Consider the following 18,531-nt stretch of genomic DNA (forward strand, 5'->3'; position numbering starts at 1 on the left):
GACACCACATCAAGACATCAATGTTAAATATTCTTTACTTTTTTCTCAATATTCTTCAGAAAACAAATCAAATGGTATGTGTGTGGAATTGGAGCCCTTTTACATTGGGTAAGTGGGTAAGGATTCTCTGAGGATGTGATTTTTAGGCTAAAATCTGAACAAGAAAAGAAGCCAGATGTGGGGAAAGGGTAAGGGGAGTGTTCAGGAACAGCAAGAAGCATGTTTGAAGCATATTAGTATCTCCATTGCTGCATTTGGTTATTTTCATATGTAAAAAGTTTTAAGAATATCTGGGAAATATGGAGGGGAGAGAGATGAAGAATAAAAGCTCAGGTTGGTTAGAGGTGTGGGACTCCTAGGAGTTAGGAATGGTGAAGACACGTTTTTAGCCTAGAGTCAAAAACACAGGGACTGAAAATACAGTCCAGAGCAGAAAGGGACCCTGACTCAGGTGAAGGACTTTGAGGAAAAAGAAACAGAGAAAAGGAATGGGGTGGGTGGAGGTCCTTGGGTCAGGAAGAGGAGGAAGGATCTGTAATGGAGGACAGGCAGACAGAGAGTAGGATAGAAAGTGGGAGAAAGATGCAGGAAGGAAGTGGGAGAGGAGGTAGAGAAGGGCCTCTAGTATGGATGGAGAGAAGGAAAGGAATAAGACGTGGAAAGAGAAAGAACATTATCAGCTCAATGACCAGACAGAAGAAAGAGTCAGGAAGTGGGATAGGAGAGATAGGAGAAGGTTGTCCACAGTGGAAGTAAGAAAAGGGAGTCAAGAGGATGAGAAATAAGGCACAGGTCAGGAAGTGAGAGAGGACTCCCATCAAATTAGAAAGAGGACAGAGAACAAGAAGAGAATGGGGAAAGGGGAAGGTTAAAAAGTATGCTGAGTACAAAAGTATGTGAGGGGCATAGGTCAACAGCAGGGTGGCCTCTTAGTAAAGAGGTAGAGGGAGAAGCCCAGGATTGGAAAGGAAAGATGCATGAGAGGGGAGGACCCTGAGAGAAGAAGGAAGAGAAGTCTTTTTTGGAAACCAATGAGGTTTAAACTTGAGGCCAGAGGTAGGGAAGTGGGAGTCAGGGAAAGGAATGCCCTGCATTCCCTAGAATGTCTGCAAAATTGAAAACTGAGCCCAGATTGCAGTGAAGCCCTGGGGATAGGGCTTCCCAGGACGGTTGCAGTAACCCAGAATGGGAGGCTGAAGTGCTGGAAGACCCACTTATTTTACCCTGCCAAACTCTAACCACCCAGTTTTGTATACGTTGTTCCTTTCATTTAGAGGTTTTCCCATAGCTCCTCCCCACCTCTCATACATACAACTCACTGGGGATGGAGATAAGTCTCTGATATTAAGGAAGTTACAGTTCATGATCTCAGATCACCCGTCTCAAAATTTGGAAAGATGTAGTTATTTTGGGACAGGGGATGGACTCTCATGCCTGGGACTGGCAAGGGATACTTTTTCCATAAAAGTAGTTTTGCTAAATTATGGTTTAATAGGCTTTTATATGCGAATCTGGGAACTCACTCCTTTTCTCTGTATCATTTCTTCCACAGGAAATGTTTGCACAAATTCATACAAATGAGATTTTTTGCCTTTTCAACCTTCATCATATCAAAGATCATGGCCATCATTCTTATACAAATTCAGTTCTAAAATGCATGTTGGAGATTGCCTGTAATTTCTTCTAAGTTCAATAGAATTGATGGGGGGTTGAAAAAAATCAACTACAAATTTTTTTTTAGTGGACCTATAGGACTCTTGGGGAGTCTGGATCTCTTTTAAAGTAGAGGCCTAGGGTTTTCAGAACCAATGGAAGAGAAATTGTAGTGTGCTTTTGATCTGTTTGTTGCACTGTGCTGTAACTTTACCAATAAGAGTGTTATCATTCAGGGTGTGGCATATCTACAATACACTTCTGAAGATCATTTGAAAAAAAAACAAAACAAAAAACCTTGGTGAGACTCTGAAGATTTAAGTGCTCTAAATAACAGCCAAAGTCATAAATTTTCAGAAAAAAAGAGTGTAATCCAACCTTTTAGGATGATGTCAGTCATCCTTAAAATATGCAGACTATCCCCAACAGTGCTGCCACTGGGAACTTGATCCAGAACTGCTACTCACTGCGGTAGGAGCAGCCAAAGTAGAAATTAGATGCAAACAGATCCTTTCTTAAAGTCTGGGCATAAAGAATGGAAAGAAAAAAAATAATTTGCTTACGTTCAAGATATTCTATCCAATGTGAACTACAGAGGAATATTAAAGTTCCCCAAAATAGAAGAACTAGATGTTTTTATTGGTTAAAGAAGCTGCTTCAAATGCATTCCAAAAGACAATGAGGAAAATACTTTCCATGGAAGGAGACAGCTGGGTAGGCTGTTAAATAAACTTGCAAATAGCAAAGGATTGAGTATAGTATGTGGTGCCAGCCATTTTGAGAGGGAGAGGGTGGATTGTGAAGGGTTAGCACTATTTCTGTATTTTGTCAAAAAGACTTTATTTAGCCTGGGGCAGTACTTGCCATTCAGAAAATTGCTGTTAATCTGAAGTCTAATGCTTCTAAAAGAGGCAGTTCTAGGAGGAGAGGCTGAAAGGTGTCACAGTTAGACAGGCTCACCACAGTTCTTAGGACAATTTCATTTTTTCCTAGAAATTAGTTGCTGTTAATGAAATCCATGGTTTTTAGAGTATGAAAATGAGAAGAGGCTCTAAAAGAAATATGCACCATGCAATAACCACTTGGATAGTTTTAGATGAAATTCAGTTAGGTTGCACATGAATTCTCTTATTTTAGAGAGAGAGAAAGAAAGAGAGCGAGCAGGGGGAGGGTGGGAGGGAGGAGAAGCAGACTCCCTACTGAGCTCAATGTAGGGCTTGATCTAGGGACTCCTGGGATCATGACTTGAGCCAAAGGCAGATGCTTAACTTCTTAACCAGCTGAGCCACCCAGGTGCCCCTTACATGAGTTCTATTTAAGATAGTATCCAAACCTAGTATTCAACGGGCAAAGATATATAGATTAAAAGTAAATAGAGCAGTAAATAACACGGTGAAGCAGGAAAAAGTAGTAGAAAGTAACACATAGCCTTGTGTTTAAATTTTATCTGTTGCTGACTACCTGTGACTTAGGGTGAGTAACTCGCTGAAATCACTACCTTGTCTGTAAAATGGACATAATGCTATTTACCTCACAAAGTGTGTATGAGAAGTGAAATAATGTATGAAAAATGCTGACAGCACTCTTCTTTTGGGACACAAGTTCCACAGATGTGAAAAAAAGTACTTGGTGAGACTCTGAAGATTTCAGTGCTTTAAATAACAGCCAAATGGATCCCTGCTCCCATTGGATCTGTTGGTAAAATACTCTTCTTCCCCCAATTAAAACAGAACAAAACAAAACAAAAAACAGGAAAACAAAACTGGTTAGCAAGGAAGAAATGGAAACCTCCAGGTGGCAGCAATGAAGAGGGAACCCATAGGGCTTGAGATCAGCTGGGCCATGGAGAAGGCTGGACTAGATGTGTGTCATAGGATTGGGATTTCACTGATGCCAGGGAATAAATGTTAGGAATTAAGGAGCATTTATAATAGATAGTACGGAGCAGAAATGGGGCATGTTCAGAACTGGGGAAGCCTTATTCCAATATGAGGACTGAAATATCAGTATCTGCTAGCCCAAGGTCATAGCAGGAAATAAGCTTTCCATACCAGACCACGGGTGGAAACAAGGATTCAGTGATACGTAACAAATGGTTCAGTTTCAGGAAGCCTATAAGGGCCCCAGAGGAAACAATCTAAAAATTTCTCCAAAGGAAGTGACTGCACACAGAAACAACCCATAAAGAAAACCCTCTGAGAAGAAAATGCCACAGAAGATGAGCTCGTAAATTTACAAAACAATAAAATTCATTGTTAAGCACCAACAAATGGCAGAATTCTTACTTAAGGAAACATAAAGAAAACAACTTTGAAACAAATATATTTCAAATGCTCAAGAGAAAATGGAAAGACTAAAATCCATAAACGAGAATAGGAGATCATGAAATGAAAACAGATAAACTTGAAAACAAAATTAGAAGAAAATAGTTCTTAAAATATAACTTATTTAGATGATAAACAGCAAGTTAGACTAAAAAGGAAAATTCAGTGAGTTAAAGATATGAGAAATCACCTAGAACATAGCACAGAGAGGGTAAAAAGATGAAAAATACAAGAAGTGTTAAGGTAAAGCAGATCAAGAAGGTGAAAGAGGAAACAGGAAAAGTACAATGTTTTTAGAAGAAAGTAAAAAATTGCCAGAATAAAGACATGCATTCCCAATTTAAAGGTATTCAATGAGTTCCAATACAAGCAAATATAAACTAATTCATACACCTAGATGGATTTCAGTGAAATTCAGAAGCTATTAGAGAGGCTATATCTTTCAAAGAAATGACAATCAAATTGACACCAACTGTTTTCAGCAACAAGAGATGTCAGAACACAATGGAATGTCTATAAGATGGTGAAGATAACTAGCAACCAAGATCTAAACCAAGCCAATTTTTCTTTCTAACAATGTGAAAAGTAAAGACATTTTAGGACATGGAAAGATTGAGAATATTTACTGAAAATGGACATTCTCTAGAAGGTCTATGGTACAAAAACATTTTTAAGTATTCAACAAGAAATAGTGAGCAAAGAAATAGACAAAATTTGCCAGTAAATCAGTAAGTTACACATTTAAAAAACAGCTCAGGTTTTAAAAAGTTCTAATGAAAATATAAACATTAACATGGAAAACAGATCAGAAGAGGTATTTGAGGTGTAATAAAAATAGGGCAAGATACTTATTCAGGAAAGAACAGAGACAATGGCTATTTTATAAATATTCATATACTCTAAAGTATACAGGTATGTTAAAAGCTTAAGAATGAGAACAAAATTGGGATGGCTGGATGACTCAGTCGGTTGAACATCCGACTCTTGACTTCAGCTCAGGTCATGATCTCAGGGTCCTGGGATGGAGCCCTGCTTTGGGCTTCTTCCATGTGAGGAGTCTGCTTGTCTCCTGCTCACCCTGCCCCTCCCTCTGTTCTCTCTTTCAAATAAAAATAAATAAAAAGAAATGAGTAAAAAATAAAAAACTGATTTAATAAGTGAATAACTTTTAGTCAGTACAAGGGGAAGAAGGCAGGTTCAAACCATCTTTGCTAAGGTAAAGACAAGAAGGAAAGGCAAGAAAGGAATTATATCTACCCTTTTCATAATAAAGATAAATAGAAAACAAAGTGCAACGAGAGGGGTAAGTTTAAATATTTCAGTATCACAATGAATTTACTTTTTAAAAGAGAAAACTATCCCAAAGCCTAAAGTTGATGAAAAAGCAAATTGCAGAATACATACAATATACCATTTACATAAAACTTAACATTTGAAATACTCCATTTTTATGAATACGTATACATGAACACATAATAAAAAGTAAACTGAGAAAGCATCACTAAATTCAGGATGATTTCCCGGGGTGGAGGAGGGGAATATGGGCAGGATGACCAATGAAAGTTGTCAACTTCATCTTTAATATTTTGTTCTTTAACTTACTTAAAACAAGTATGTTCACAATGATTGATACTGAATAGTCTATATGCAAGGTGTCTGTTACAGTTTGTCATTTTCTTTGTATTTTAAAAATAAGCAGTTAGGGGCACCTGGGTGGCTCAGTCAAAACAGTCACTTCTGGTTTTGGTTCAGGTGTGATCTCAGGTTCATAAGACTGAGTCCTAGGTAGGTTGGAGTTTGGACTTTGCACTCAGTAGGGACTCTGCTTCTTTCCCTCTGCTCTTCCCCCAATGAGTTTGCTCTAATAAATAAATCTTTAAAAAAAAGAAAAAAAGAAAAAAGAAAAAAACCCTAACAAGCATGGAACATGGCACAGTTCTTTCCTTTCCCTGACTCGAGTGTGTTTTATAAATTGAAAGGACATTATCTTCTTTGTTGGTCTGTTTGGAAAATTTTAATATTTCTTGGTATAGTGTCTGATACATAAATGCTTAATAAATGTTAGGTTCCTCTCAAATGAGTCCCTTTAATGTTAAATGTGTTTTGGTTTCTTAGTAGAAAAAATTCGGTTTTGAAAGGCTACTTGGAGGACTTCAAGTTTCACACAAGATGAAATAAGTATATCCCACTCTATCCCTGCTGCTAAATATAACTAAAAACCCTGGATGAAACATGCAAAGCAACAATCAAAAGACTGAAAGGTGGAAAAATGAAGGTAGCTTGCCTAGGCATTATGGAACTTAAGGAATGATCTGGCAATAAGTTTCCTGGGGTTTTTCTTTTGCCTTTTTATATTCTTTTAGTTTGGGTAGAAGGGAAGTCTACAACCTAAAAACATCTGCTGCCCCAACACCCTCCTGCTGCCCCCACACCCCCAAAAATGTGCTTTCAAAAAAAGCCAAAGGAATGGGAAAAGGGTGACCTATAGGAAAAACTCATTTGATTTTACCTGTCCCACTCCTGGTGAACACCCAGCCCCTCAGTCACTGATGTGGCCAGGCCTATGGGAAGGAGCCTTGCAGACCATCCCTGCCCTACCCTGAATGACCAGCTGCAAAGAGGCAGCATCTTAACCATCTCAGTTGGTGACTGAGGGAGGATTACAGAGAGAAGGGAGCTGGAGAAAGGGTTCCTTTAAATCTGTATATGAAGTCTTGGGGAGTTCCTCAAGCAGAGCATACATAAAATTGACCATAATACAGCAAACTGGACTAGCAATGCAGAGGCTTAGAAAATTAAACTGACAATGAACTCACATAAGTTAGACAGGATATGCATTCTGAACCTAAATGGTTTGACTGTCTTATAAAATAGAAGATTTAAATAGGGATAAGAGTTTCATAATACTCAAGTGTCCAGGATACAATGCAAAATTACTCATCAAGAACCAGAAAAATCCCAATTTGAACAGGAGATAATACAGAAGACCCAAACATAAATCTTAGAACTAAAAAATATAATGACAGAGCAAAACAAAACACAAAACTTACTGATTTCCTCTGTCATCTACAGAGGAAAGAATTAGTGAACCTGAAGATGGATCATTAAAAATTATCTAATCTGAACACAGAATATAAGTGGAGTAAAACAGAGTTTCAGAGACTTGTGGGACAATAGCAAAAGAAGTATCATTTATGTTACTGTAGTTCCAGAAGAATAGTACAGAGCTGAAACCCTATTGGAAGAAAAAATGGCTAGAAACTTTCTAAATTTGACAGAAAGTGAACCCAAAGCAGGATAAACCCAAAGAAACTTATGCTCAACTGTATCATAGTCAAATTTCCTAAAGTTAAAGACAAATCTTGAATGAGGCCAGAGAAAAACAACACATTACCCACAAGGTAATGCAATATCAATCAACAGCAGATTTTTTACCAGAAACCATGAAGGCCAGAAGAAAATGGCAAGATATTTTCAAGTGCTAGAAATGCTAATCAGAATTCCATATCCTGTGAAAATCTCTCAGGAGTAAAAGTGAAATAGACATTCTTGGATGAAGGAAAATAAAGAGAAGGTGTCATCAGATGATCTGATCTATAAGAATTCTATAGTAAGTTCTTCATGCATAAGGGAAATAACAGAAAAGTGGAAAATTAAGCTTGGAAAGAACAATGTAAGGGGAAAATATCTGGGTAAATGTGATAAACAATGTTCCTCTAGAGTTTTAAAAGTTGTTTAACCCTAGAAACATTACCCATGAAATAAAAGATTCATAAATTAGACTTAATAAAAATTATAACCGTTTTCTCTGAGAAACACTTTAAAAAAAAATTATTCATGAGACAGAGAGAGAGAGGCAGAGACCTAGGCATAGGGAGAAACAGGGTCTTCGCAGGGAGCCTGATACAGAATTCGATCCCAGGACCCCAGGATCATGACCTGAGACAAAGGCAGATGCTCAACCACTGAGACACCCATGCTTTCCTCTGAGAAACATTGTTACGAATGAAAACATAAGTCACAGACTGGGAAGAAGTATTTTACAAATCACATATTTGACAAAAGACTAGTACTCAGAATATATTAAGAATTCTAAACAAACAGCAGGGACAATCCAGTTAGAAAACAGGCAAAATGCTTAGACACTTCATGAATACACAGGATGGCAAATAAGCACATGAAAGACTGATTAAATCATTAGCCATTAGGGAGATGTAAAATAAAGCCATGATGAGATACTCCGACACATCTATTAGAATGGCTAAAAAAATTGACAATAACAAGTACTGACAAGAACATAGAGCAACTGGATTCTCTCAGGAATAAAAAACGGTACAGCTGGAAACCTGTTTAGCAGGTTTTTTTTTTTTTCTTTAAGAATTATTTATTTATTCAGGAGAGACACAGGGAGAGAGAATGGGAGAGACACTGGCAGAGGGAGAAGCAGGCTCCTCATAGGGAGCCCGATGTAGGATAGATCCTGGGACTCCAGGATCATGCCCTGAGCCGAAAGCAGATGCTCAACTGCTGAGCCACCCAGGCATCACTGTTTAGCAGTTTCTTATAAAGTGAAACATACATGTATCACAACCCAGAACTGTGCTGCCAAGAACGTATCCTAGAGAAATGAAAACTTACATTTACATGTTTTTTTGTTTTTTATAGGCAAAAACTAGAAACAACCCAAAAGTCCTTTGATCAGTTAATAGAAGATAAAACTAAATACTACTCAGTAATATTAAGCTATTGATTTATGCAATGACTTCATACTATGGGGAAAAATGCCAATCTCAGAAAGTTACATACTGTATATTTCTATTTACTTAACATTCTTGAAATGACAAGATTATATTTATGGAGAACAGATTAATGGTGGTCAAGAGTTAGGTTTAATGGGAGGGTGTGAATATTTAGCGGGTAGCATGAAGCAATTTTTTTGGTAATGATGGAACATTGAAGTATATTTATTGTGACCGTTACATCTGTATACATAGACAAGTCTCTATAGATTTGTCTAAATGAGTTCAGGTCAAAACTAGTGAAATTTGAGTAAGATATAGTTAATATTATTGTATCGGTGTCAAATTCCTGGTTTTGAAAGCTTATTATGGTTATATAAATGCTATCATTGAGGTAAAGCTAAGTGAAGAGTACAGAACTGTACCACTATTGGAACTTATCAGTGTATAATTAATTTAAAATAAAAAGTGAAAGTGAGTTAGGAGTATTATACTCTATAAAACTGAAGTATTTTATAAGGACTTATAGATTTGTTAAGATCATATGTGTTTGTGAGTATTTTTGGTAGAGAAATATCTGGGACCCAAATTAAAACAGTCTATGTAGGGGAAAATAGGTAACTTTAGTGGCGGCTGCAAATTAGCTCAAAAACTCATGCAAATTTTACTATGGTTTCTTATTAGACACCAATTAGGCAAATTCTAAGTAAAGCATCTCAGCAACATAGTCCATGATCTTCCACACAAACAGAGTGAACAATGGATGTATGTGAGAAGTAAAGCAAACCTCAAACTTTTCCTAGTGTCTGGTAGAGATCTAATTAGAAGTTGCTTGGAGACCATTTCCAGGCAAAATATATATATAAGAGAGAGAGAGAGTTTGGAGAGGAGAGGCAGAGGCAGAGGGAAACACAAGCAGATTCCCTGCCAAGCATGGAGCCCAACTTGGTGCTGATCCCACACAGGTTGCTAGAGACCTTAATGGAGTCTATCAATATGATCTTACCCAAACTGGAACACTTTATTTTTTTAAAAAGATTTGTTTAGAGAGTGTTTGAGAGCTAGCATGTGGGTGGGGAAGGGGCAGAGGTAGAGGTAGAGAATCTCAAGCAGACTTCCTGCTGAGTGTGGAGCCTAAGGTGCACCTTGATCCCACCACCCTGAGATCTTGACCTGAGCAGAAATCAAGAGTTGGACACTTAGCCACCCAGGCAGCCCTCAACTGGGGCACATTATTTTTAGATTTTATTTAAATTCTAGTTAACATATAGGGTATTATTAGTTTGGGAGATAGCATTTTATGATTCATCAGTTGCATATAATACCTAGTGCTCATCACATCAAGTGCTCTCCTTAGGCCCATCACCCAATTACCCCATTCCTCCAGCCACCCTGTTTGTTTCCTATAGTTATGAGTCTTTTATGGTTTGCCTGTTTTCATCTTATTTTCCCTTCCTGTATGTTCATCTTTTTTGTTTCTTAAATTCCACAAGTGAAATTGTATTTTTCCACTAACTTATTTTGCTTATGCATAATACCCTCTAGTTCAATCCACATTGTTGCAAATGGCAAGATTTCATTTTTGATATATGTGTATATATATGCATATACTGTGTGTATATATATATATTTGATTTAAATGTGTTTACACGTATATGTATATACACACATCCCCACGCACATCGTGTTTATCCATTCATCTGTCAGTGGACATTTGTGCTCTTTCCATAATTTGGCTATTGTGGACATTGCTGCTATAAACATTGAGGTGCAGGTGCCCCTCTAAATCACAATTCTTGTAGCCTTTGGATAAATATCTAGTAAGGCAATTGCTAGATCATAGGATATTTCTACTTTTAGCTTTGAGGATCCTCCATATTTTCCAGAGTGGCTGCACCAGTTTACATTCCCACCAATAGTGCCAAGAAGGTTGTTCCCCTTTTCCTACATCCTCATAAATACCTATTGTTTCTTGTGTCAATTTTAGCTATTTTGACAGGTGTGAGGTGATGTCTCATTGTAGTTTTTATTTGCACTTCCCTAATAAACAGTGATGCTGAGTTTTCATGCGTTTCTTAGCCATTTGTAGGTCTTTGGAGAAATGTCTGTTCATGTCTGATGCCCATTTCTTGAGTGGATTTTTTTTTTGGGGGGGTGTTGAGTTTGATAAGCTCTATGATTTTAGATACTAGCCTTTTATCTGATAAGTCATTTGCAAATATCTTTTCTCATTCTGTAAGTTGCCTTTTAGTTTTGTTGACTTTTTCCTTTGCTATGCAAAAGTTTTATCCTGATGAAGTCCCAATAGTTCATTTTTGCTTTTGTTTCCCTTACCTCTGGAGACGGAAGTTGCTCTGGTCAAGGTCAAAGAGGTTGCTGCCTGTATTCTGTAGGATTTTGATGGATTTCTGTCTTACATTTAGGTCATCCATTTTGAATTAATTTTTGTGTATGGTGGAAGAGTGATCCAGGGGCACCTGGGTGGCTCATCTGGGGGAGAATCTTTTTTTTTTTTAAGATTTTATTTATTCATTCATGAGACACACAGAGAGAGGGAGAGGGGGAGGCAGAGAGAGAAGCAGGCTCCATGCAGGAAGCCCAATGTGGGACTCGATCCCCGGTCCCCAGGATCATGGGGCCAAAGGCAGGGGCTTAACTGCTGAGCCACCCAGGGATCCCAGAGAATCTACTTCTAAGCTCCCTCCTGTAGCTTTAGGATCTTACTGGCTGTTGGTTTGAGACAAAGTCTCTTGCCATATGGGCCTCTCCATAAGGTAGCTCAAAACATAGGTAGCTTCTCTGAGTGAATAAAGTGGAAAACACATTAATTTTAACCTAACTTTGGAAGTGACATCCTATCACTTTGGCTACATCCTATTCATTTACCAGAGTAAGTCCAGGGGTGCTCTATGCTCAGTGTGGAGTTTGCTTAAGACTCTTTCCCCTTCTCCCACCATGCTCCCTCTAAAATAAATAAATCTTAAAAAAAAATATAAAAAAAGTCCAGCTCACACTCAATGGGAAGAGATTACTACAGGAATGAAGATGAGGTGCTGGAGATCATTGGGGACCATCTTAGAGGTTGCCTACCACACCACAGCCAATTTATCAATAGCTTGTACTCAACTGATTTAGATTAATAAAATTTAGTTTGAACACAGTGGAAGTTCTAGTTCCAAATTATTAAAAAGCCATTTAAAAAGTTCAATTCCTTGGGGCATCTGGCTGGCTCAGTTGGTTAAGCCTCTGCCTTCAGCTCAGATCATGATCCCAGTATCCTGTGATGGGAGTCCCATGTCAGACTGCCTGCTCAGTGGGGAATGTGCTTCTCCCTCCCCTTGCTTTTGTGCTCTTGCTTGCTTGTTCTCCCTCCCTCTCGAATAAAATCTTTTTTTTTTTTTTTTTAAGATTTTATTTATTGATTCATGAGACACACACAGAGAGAGAGAGGCAGAGACACAGGCAGAGGGAGAAGCAAGCTCCATGCAGGGAGCCTGATGCGGGACTCGATCCCGGGTCTCTAGGACTATGCCCTGGACTGAAGGTGGTGCTAAACCGCTGAGTCACCCAGGCTGCCCAGAAAATGTCTGTTTTGAAATATAAAATGAGAAACACATGAGTGGCTCAGTAGTTGAGCATCTGCCTTCAGTTCAGGGCTGAGTCCCACATCAGGCTTCCTCTGAGGAGCCTACTTCTCCCTCTGCCTATGTCTCTCTGGCCTCTGTCTCTCATGAATAAGTAAATAAAATCTTAAAAAAATATATGTATATATATGAAATATTCTGTGATTAATTCTTAAAAATATGCACTATTAGCCAGACAAATGTACATAAATGAAGCAAGATGAGTTATTTTTCTGGTCATAAAATATTTATTAAGGTATACTTTAGGGAATATAGTGAATATAAAATTTAGGGTCACAATATGAAGCAATTTCAGTCCTCTCAAAAGTCAGCCCAGCCCTCAATGCTCTGCAGATGTAAAACCACTGGTGAGACTCACTAAAAGCAGTTTGACTAGTACAGAACAGGCTTTCATGAACATTTACAACTAGAGCATCTGAATACCTCTTGTAAGTGCAAAACCACACCACATTACACTAATGCAGCAACAATGCATTCATATTGTTCTCATTAGTCATTAGTAGTCAACTTGCATAAAACACCAGAAAAAAGCACAATGGCGCTCACAAAATGGGCTAAAAAATGAACCTGTCCTTGCAAAACACATTGTAATGGAAGAAGACATTAAAAATACATAATGTGTATTATGCACAATACAGAAGCTGCGTTCCAAAGATCTTGAGTGTCATTTCCTTTTCTGTAAAATCAAATTACACGAACCAGGCACAACTAATATTTGGGAGGCAGTGCGTAGCTAAAATTTCATTTAACTAATTACTCAATGATTTAAAAAATCCCCATAAGTCTTTTCTGTCCTGAGGTAGTTGCAAAATAAATCATAACTTGGATATCAACTAGAGCTGAGGCTTTGACTTCTTACTCATTTAAAACTAGTTGTTACTGACAGGAACTACCTTTTGATATTTAAAAGACAGTTGAGAAATGGGCCTCTTACTACACAAACAACATAATGGCTATGTAGGAAAGAGGATTAGCTGCTTCAGAACGTGAGAGATATGGTCCACCATTGCGCTTCCACCCTCCCCGCTCCCCCCAACCATTTTAGATTCCTTATTGTCCAAAAAGCCATCAAGAGCAACACAGTAGAAGTAGACAAATCATCGTCCTTTGCTGTAGCCAGGGAAGAAAAGGTCAAGTAGAGTCTGCAGAATCTCATTGGGAATCATGAGATAATTCTGGCCCAGATCATGTCGGCAAGCAGGGCAGGAGAAAACTTGAGCCTTAAAGGAGCGCTGTAAGCAATCCTAAGGCAAAACCAAAAACACAAGAACATACCCAATTTCATCAGAGTAATAGTATGTAGAAAAGTCAATGATTTATACTTTTAAATAGGAACTAGAAACTTAGGATGAATCTGCACTGTGAAAACTTGTCTACAAACACAGATTCAAGTTCTACTTCTAGCACACATGGTGAGACTTTTGGTAAATGACCAACTTTTGTGTGCTTTCATTTTTCCTCATCCAATAAAATGAGAGTGTTAGAATTCATGTATGGTTTCCACTACCTTGATCTTCCAGGTTGGATTTTAATCCTGTTCTTTCATGATAGAACACCTAAAAAAAATTTAGGATTCCCTTGCTCAGAACTAAGTTATACATTTCATCAAATCACCAACGTAGAACGTATCTTCCAGAATATATAGGTCAGGCACAAACATGTATGCGGAGGGTTTACTTCCATTTTAGTAAAGAAACTAAAGTTCAGAAGTTAGGTCAGGGCACATAACCACTGAGCAGTAGAGCAGGACTCCATCTGTGGTTTGAATAAAACTCAGTTTTTCCCTTCACACCACACTAATAATATAATATTCAACTCCTCTGGGCATGCTGCCAGACAGCATCTGTTTTGGATTCCATTAAGTGGATGCAATTATTTCAGTTTGCATTATAATATAGGAAACCTATATAAGCTATAACGTAAAAAACAGCAATGACACCACACTTTCTTCTCCATTTCAACCTCTTCTCAATAACTACAAACATGATAACATACCCCAACTATACATATTCGACTATTACTGCAGAACTAAAACAAACATTGCCACCAAAATGTAATGAATTAATTCTTAACTGACAAGGTTCCACAACTGTTCTGCTGCACAGAAATATGCTTTACATGCTAAAAACATGTTTGGGGGTTAGTGTATGCTTTCTCGTCCTAACAAGGGAAAATGAGAAAGAAATCTACTTACTTTACAGACATTATGGAGGCAGTCTGTTGTCACTGGCTGGTAAACTAGCTCCTGGCAGCAGACACACATAAAAGATTGTTCCAATTTTTTCAGAAAATTCTAGAATGATACCCAAGGGGAAGAAAAAAGGGTTATTAGCATTTCATAAAATAGTAATAAGATTTTAAGTAATTAGGGAAAAAATGTCTTTGTCACTATAATACATTTTCTATTAAAAAAATGATGATAACCATAAGCAAACATATAAAATAAAATTGAAGAAACTCTATTCATTCTATTAAGATATACACTTAGTTTTAAACCTTAGAATTGGATTGGAAAAGGTGCAAAGTCAAAATATACAGCATTAAAAAGTGAACGTTCCCGGATCCCTGGGTGGCGCAGCGGTTTGGCGCCTGCCTTTAGCCCAGGGCGCGATCCTGGAGACCCGGGATCGAATCCCACATCGGGCTCCCGGTGCATGGAGCCTGCTTCTCTCTGCCTATGTCTCTGCCTTTCTCTCTCTCTCAAGAAAATAAAAAATAAAAAAAATAAAAAATAAAAAGGAAACCAAGTTGGATTCCTTTAAAAAAAAAAAAAAAAAAGAGAAAAAGTGAACGTTCCCCTTAAACCTCACATTCCAGAGATGACTATTATCCCCTTTAAAACAATCACAGACATATGTTAATAAACTGGAATTTAAATAAAAACCTGAAAAAAAAAAAAAACAACCATGGACAGCTTGTCTCAAAGTCAGCACATACAGATCTTTTTTCAAAAAACACTGGTGTATTCTAGTATGTGAACATATATTATTTATTCAGTCTTTTGCTGTTATCATACTTCAATATATATTTTTTAAGATTTTATTTATTTATTCATGAGAGACACAGAGAGAGAGAGAGAGAGAGGCAGAGACACAAGCAGAGGGAGAAGCCGGCTCCATGCAGGGAACCCGACGTGGGACTTGATCCCGGGTCTCCAGGATTGCGCCCTGGGCTGAAGGCAGCACTAAATCACTGAGCCACCTGGGCTGCCCTACTTTAATATTTTTTAAGCTAAAAAAATAAAAGTACTAATACTCTGTATCTAATGCTTTGTGAAGAATCAACATTTATTTTCATAGGATTATCTTCTGTGGTATGTTGCCTCAAATATTAAAAAATCCCATATTTTCCTAATGCCAATCTTTATTCAAACTGGGACTAAATTATAAAGTCTAGTAGAGCCATCTTGGGGCCCCTGGGTGGCATAGTTGGTTTCAGTTCAGGTTATCATCTCAGGGTCTTGAGCTCAAGCCCCATATCAGGCTCTGAGCACATCAAGAAGTCTGCTAAAGCTTCTCTCTCCCTCTGTCTCACCCTGTGGCTCTCCCATGTGCTCACGCTCTCTCTCTCTCTCAAATCTTTTTTTTTTTTTAAAGATTTTATTCATTTATTCATGAGAGACACACACACACAGAGAAGCAGAGACAAAGGCAGAGGGAGAAGCAGGCTCCATGCGAGGAGCCCGACGTGGGACTAGATCCTGGGATGCCAGGATCACGCCCTGGGCCGAAGGCAGGCACCAAACCGCTGAGCCACCCAGGGATCTCCCCAAATAAATAAATCTTAAAAAAAAAGTCAGAGCCATCTAAAGCAAAGATGATCAAATGGGTAGGTACTTTTATGCTCATCAAAAGCCATTACTGTTCCATTTTACCCAATTGTTTCTTTTAAACTAGAATGATAAGTAGTTTTTTTGAATAGTCACATGCTAATCTTCCATTCAGTTATTTTGGGTAGTACAAGAATATATATATACATATATATATATATATATATATATTATTTTTTTTTTTTAAGATTTTATTTATTCATGAGAAGTGGGGGGGAGAGAGAGAGACAGGCAGAGAAACAGGCAGAGAGAGAAGCAGGTTCCACGTAGGGAGCCTGACGTGGGACTCGATCTCGGGACTCCAGGATCACACCCTGGGCCGAAGGCAGGCGCTAAACTGCTGAGCCACTCAGGGATCCTCACAAGAATATATTTTATGTCTGTTTTTTTGGTCAATAAAAAAGCAGAATGTCCAAGAATTTCAGGCAAAAATTAAATCAAAGATCTCATTTCTAAGTTTTACCTTGGAACTTATTTATGAACACTATATAAATTATCAACAAAGTATTACACAACACACTGAAAGAATATACCATTTAGAGGAGATATGGAAAAAAACTCAAACTTTAATACCAGGTACCCTTCTCCATGACACACTACTTTGTTAATGACTGATAATTTCTCTGGTATCTCCATGATATCTCTAACATGTATTACAAATATTATGAGTTCCTACAATGTGTCAAGTACTCATCTGTGTAGTGGTGATAAAAATGCAAAGTCTGTATTTTCATGGAACTTTATATACCTTTCAGTAAGCAGACGAAAAAAATCAATTTCAGATTGTAGTAACTGAGCAAACAAAGTAAATTAAAGCATGAGTAAAGAGTGGCTGTTTCTGAAAGGGTAGTCAGGGAAGGCTTCTCTGAGGACTAGTATTTTGCATAGACTTACAGGAATGAAGGAGTGAGCCACAAGAAGGTGTAGAGAAGCAGAATAGGTATAATGGCTTAGGAGCAGGAACCGGTATTTATATAGCACAGAGGTCATTGTAGCTCAAGCAGTTTGGGCCTGAGAGGGTAGCATATAAAATATATGCATTTATTTAAAAGTCACCATTAGCTAATACTTGAAGTTTCCTGGTTTAATGAATGTGTTCCTGGTTATAAAATCATAAAATCTGCCCACGACAATAGTATATAAACATCCAGAATAACTACTAGTAGCAAGGTCACAATCATCTCAGGCAGTAAGATCCTGCCAATAGTGGACAGCCTACAGAGTATTTTGTCTTTTTTTTGGTGGTTTGAAAACTGTCACCTGGTGACTATTTCATATAAAAATAACAGTGAAAGAAGAGTTGACAAGTGTTGATTTGCATACGTTTGCCAAGTCTCACAGGATATAATTACTTCAATAATTTTTTTAATTGATAAACAAGATATACATATTAAAAGTCTCACACCGAAGCCCAAATACACATGTCCAATCCAGTCAACAGATGTGCCAAAGAACTTCCCAGTACACTTATGTGGCCTTTTCCTTCACCTATATCTACTACTTTGTCTCTTGCCTACAAAGGAGCTGGAACTCACCTGAGTTATCCCTAACCAGCTGTATCCTCTCCAATCAGAATAATTAGACTATGGTCAACAACTGTTGGCTGTATCTTGCCTTCTCTAAGTGAAAATGACTTACCAGAATCAGATTCTCATTATGCCTGGGTCTCTTGGCTAAAAGCAAGTTAACACTTCACATAGAACTAAATTAATTTCCTTCTGTCCTCCAAGCATGTAAGTCTCATTTACCAAGAATAATCCAACATTTCACTTTTATAAGTAAAGGAAATGATGACTCCAATATAAATCTAAAGACTATTTGAAGGGTATGATGTGCCTGGGTAGCTCAGTCAGTCAAGCATCTGACTCTAGATGTCAGCTCGGGTCATGATCTCAGGGTTGTGAGACTTGAGCCTGCATCAGGCTCCCCCTACTGGCTGTGGAGCCTACTTAAGATTCTATCTCTCTATCCTCACAACACCACCCATGGTGCTCTCCTTTAAAAAAAAAAAAAAAAGGTATTTGATATATCTCTAAAAGCTTAAAAATTAGGGGCACCTGGCTGGCTGCCTCGGTCTGTAGAGCATGAGCCTCTTGATACTGGTGTTGTGAGTTGAGCCCCATGGTAGGGGTAGAGATTACTCAGAAATAAATACATACATAAAATAAAATGAATAAATAGGGGCACCTGGCTAAATCTGGCTCAGCTGGTAGAGCATGTGACTCTTGATCTTGGGTTTTTTTTTTTTTTTAAAGATTTTATTTATTTATTCATGAGAGACACAGAGAGGCAGAGGGAGAAGCAGGCTCCTCAAGGAGACCCTGATGTGAGACTCTGGGATC

At 38.0% G+C, this 18,531-nt stretch overlaps 1 protein-coding gene across 2 annotated transcripts in view; it reads right to left on the reverse strand.

The window, feature by feature from the left end:
• Positions 1–12,567: 12,567 nt before the first annotated feature.
• Positions 12,568–18,531, reverse strand: part of UHRF2 (ubiquitin like with PHD and ring finger domains 2) — a 76,629-nt gene continuing 70,665 nt past the window's right edge. For both annotated transcript variants that reach the window (XM_041762124.1, XM_041762123.1), the window contains 2 exons: positions 14,555–14,653; positions 12,568–13,604 (listed from right to left, as the gene is read on the reverse strand). In XM_041762124.1, coding sequence (XP_041618058.1) covers positions 13,458–13,604; positions 14,555–14,653 — 246 coding nt within the window. In that variant the 3' untranslated portion in view covers positions 12,568–13,457. The remainder of the gene's footprint in view (positions 13,605–14,554; positions 14,654–18,531) is intronic.

This window comes from Vulpes lagopus, chromosome 7 (genome assembly GCF_018345385.1).
Source record: "Vulpes lagopus strain Blue_001 chromosome 7, ASM1834538v1, whole genome shotgun sequence".
In the NCBI taxonomy this organism is placed as follows: domain Eukaryota; kingdom Metazoa; phylum Chordata; class Mammalia; order Carnivora; family Canidae; genus Vulpes; species Vulpes lagopus.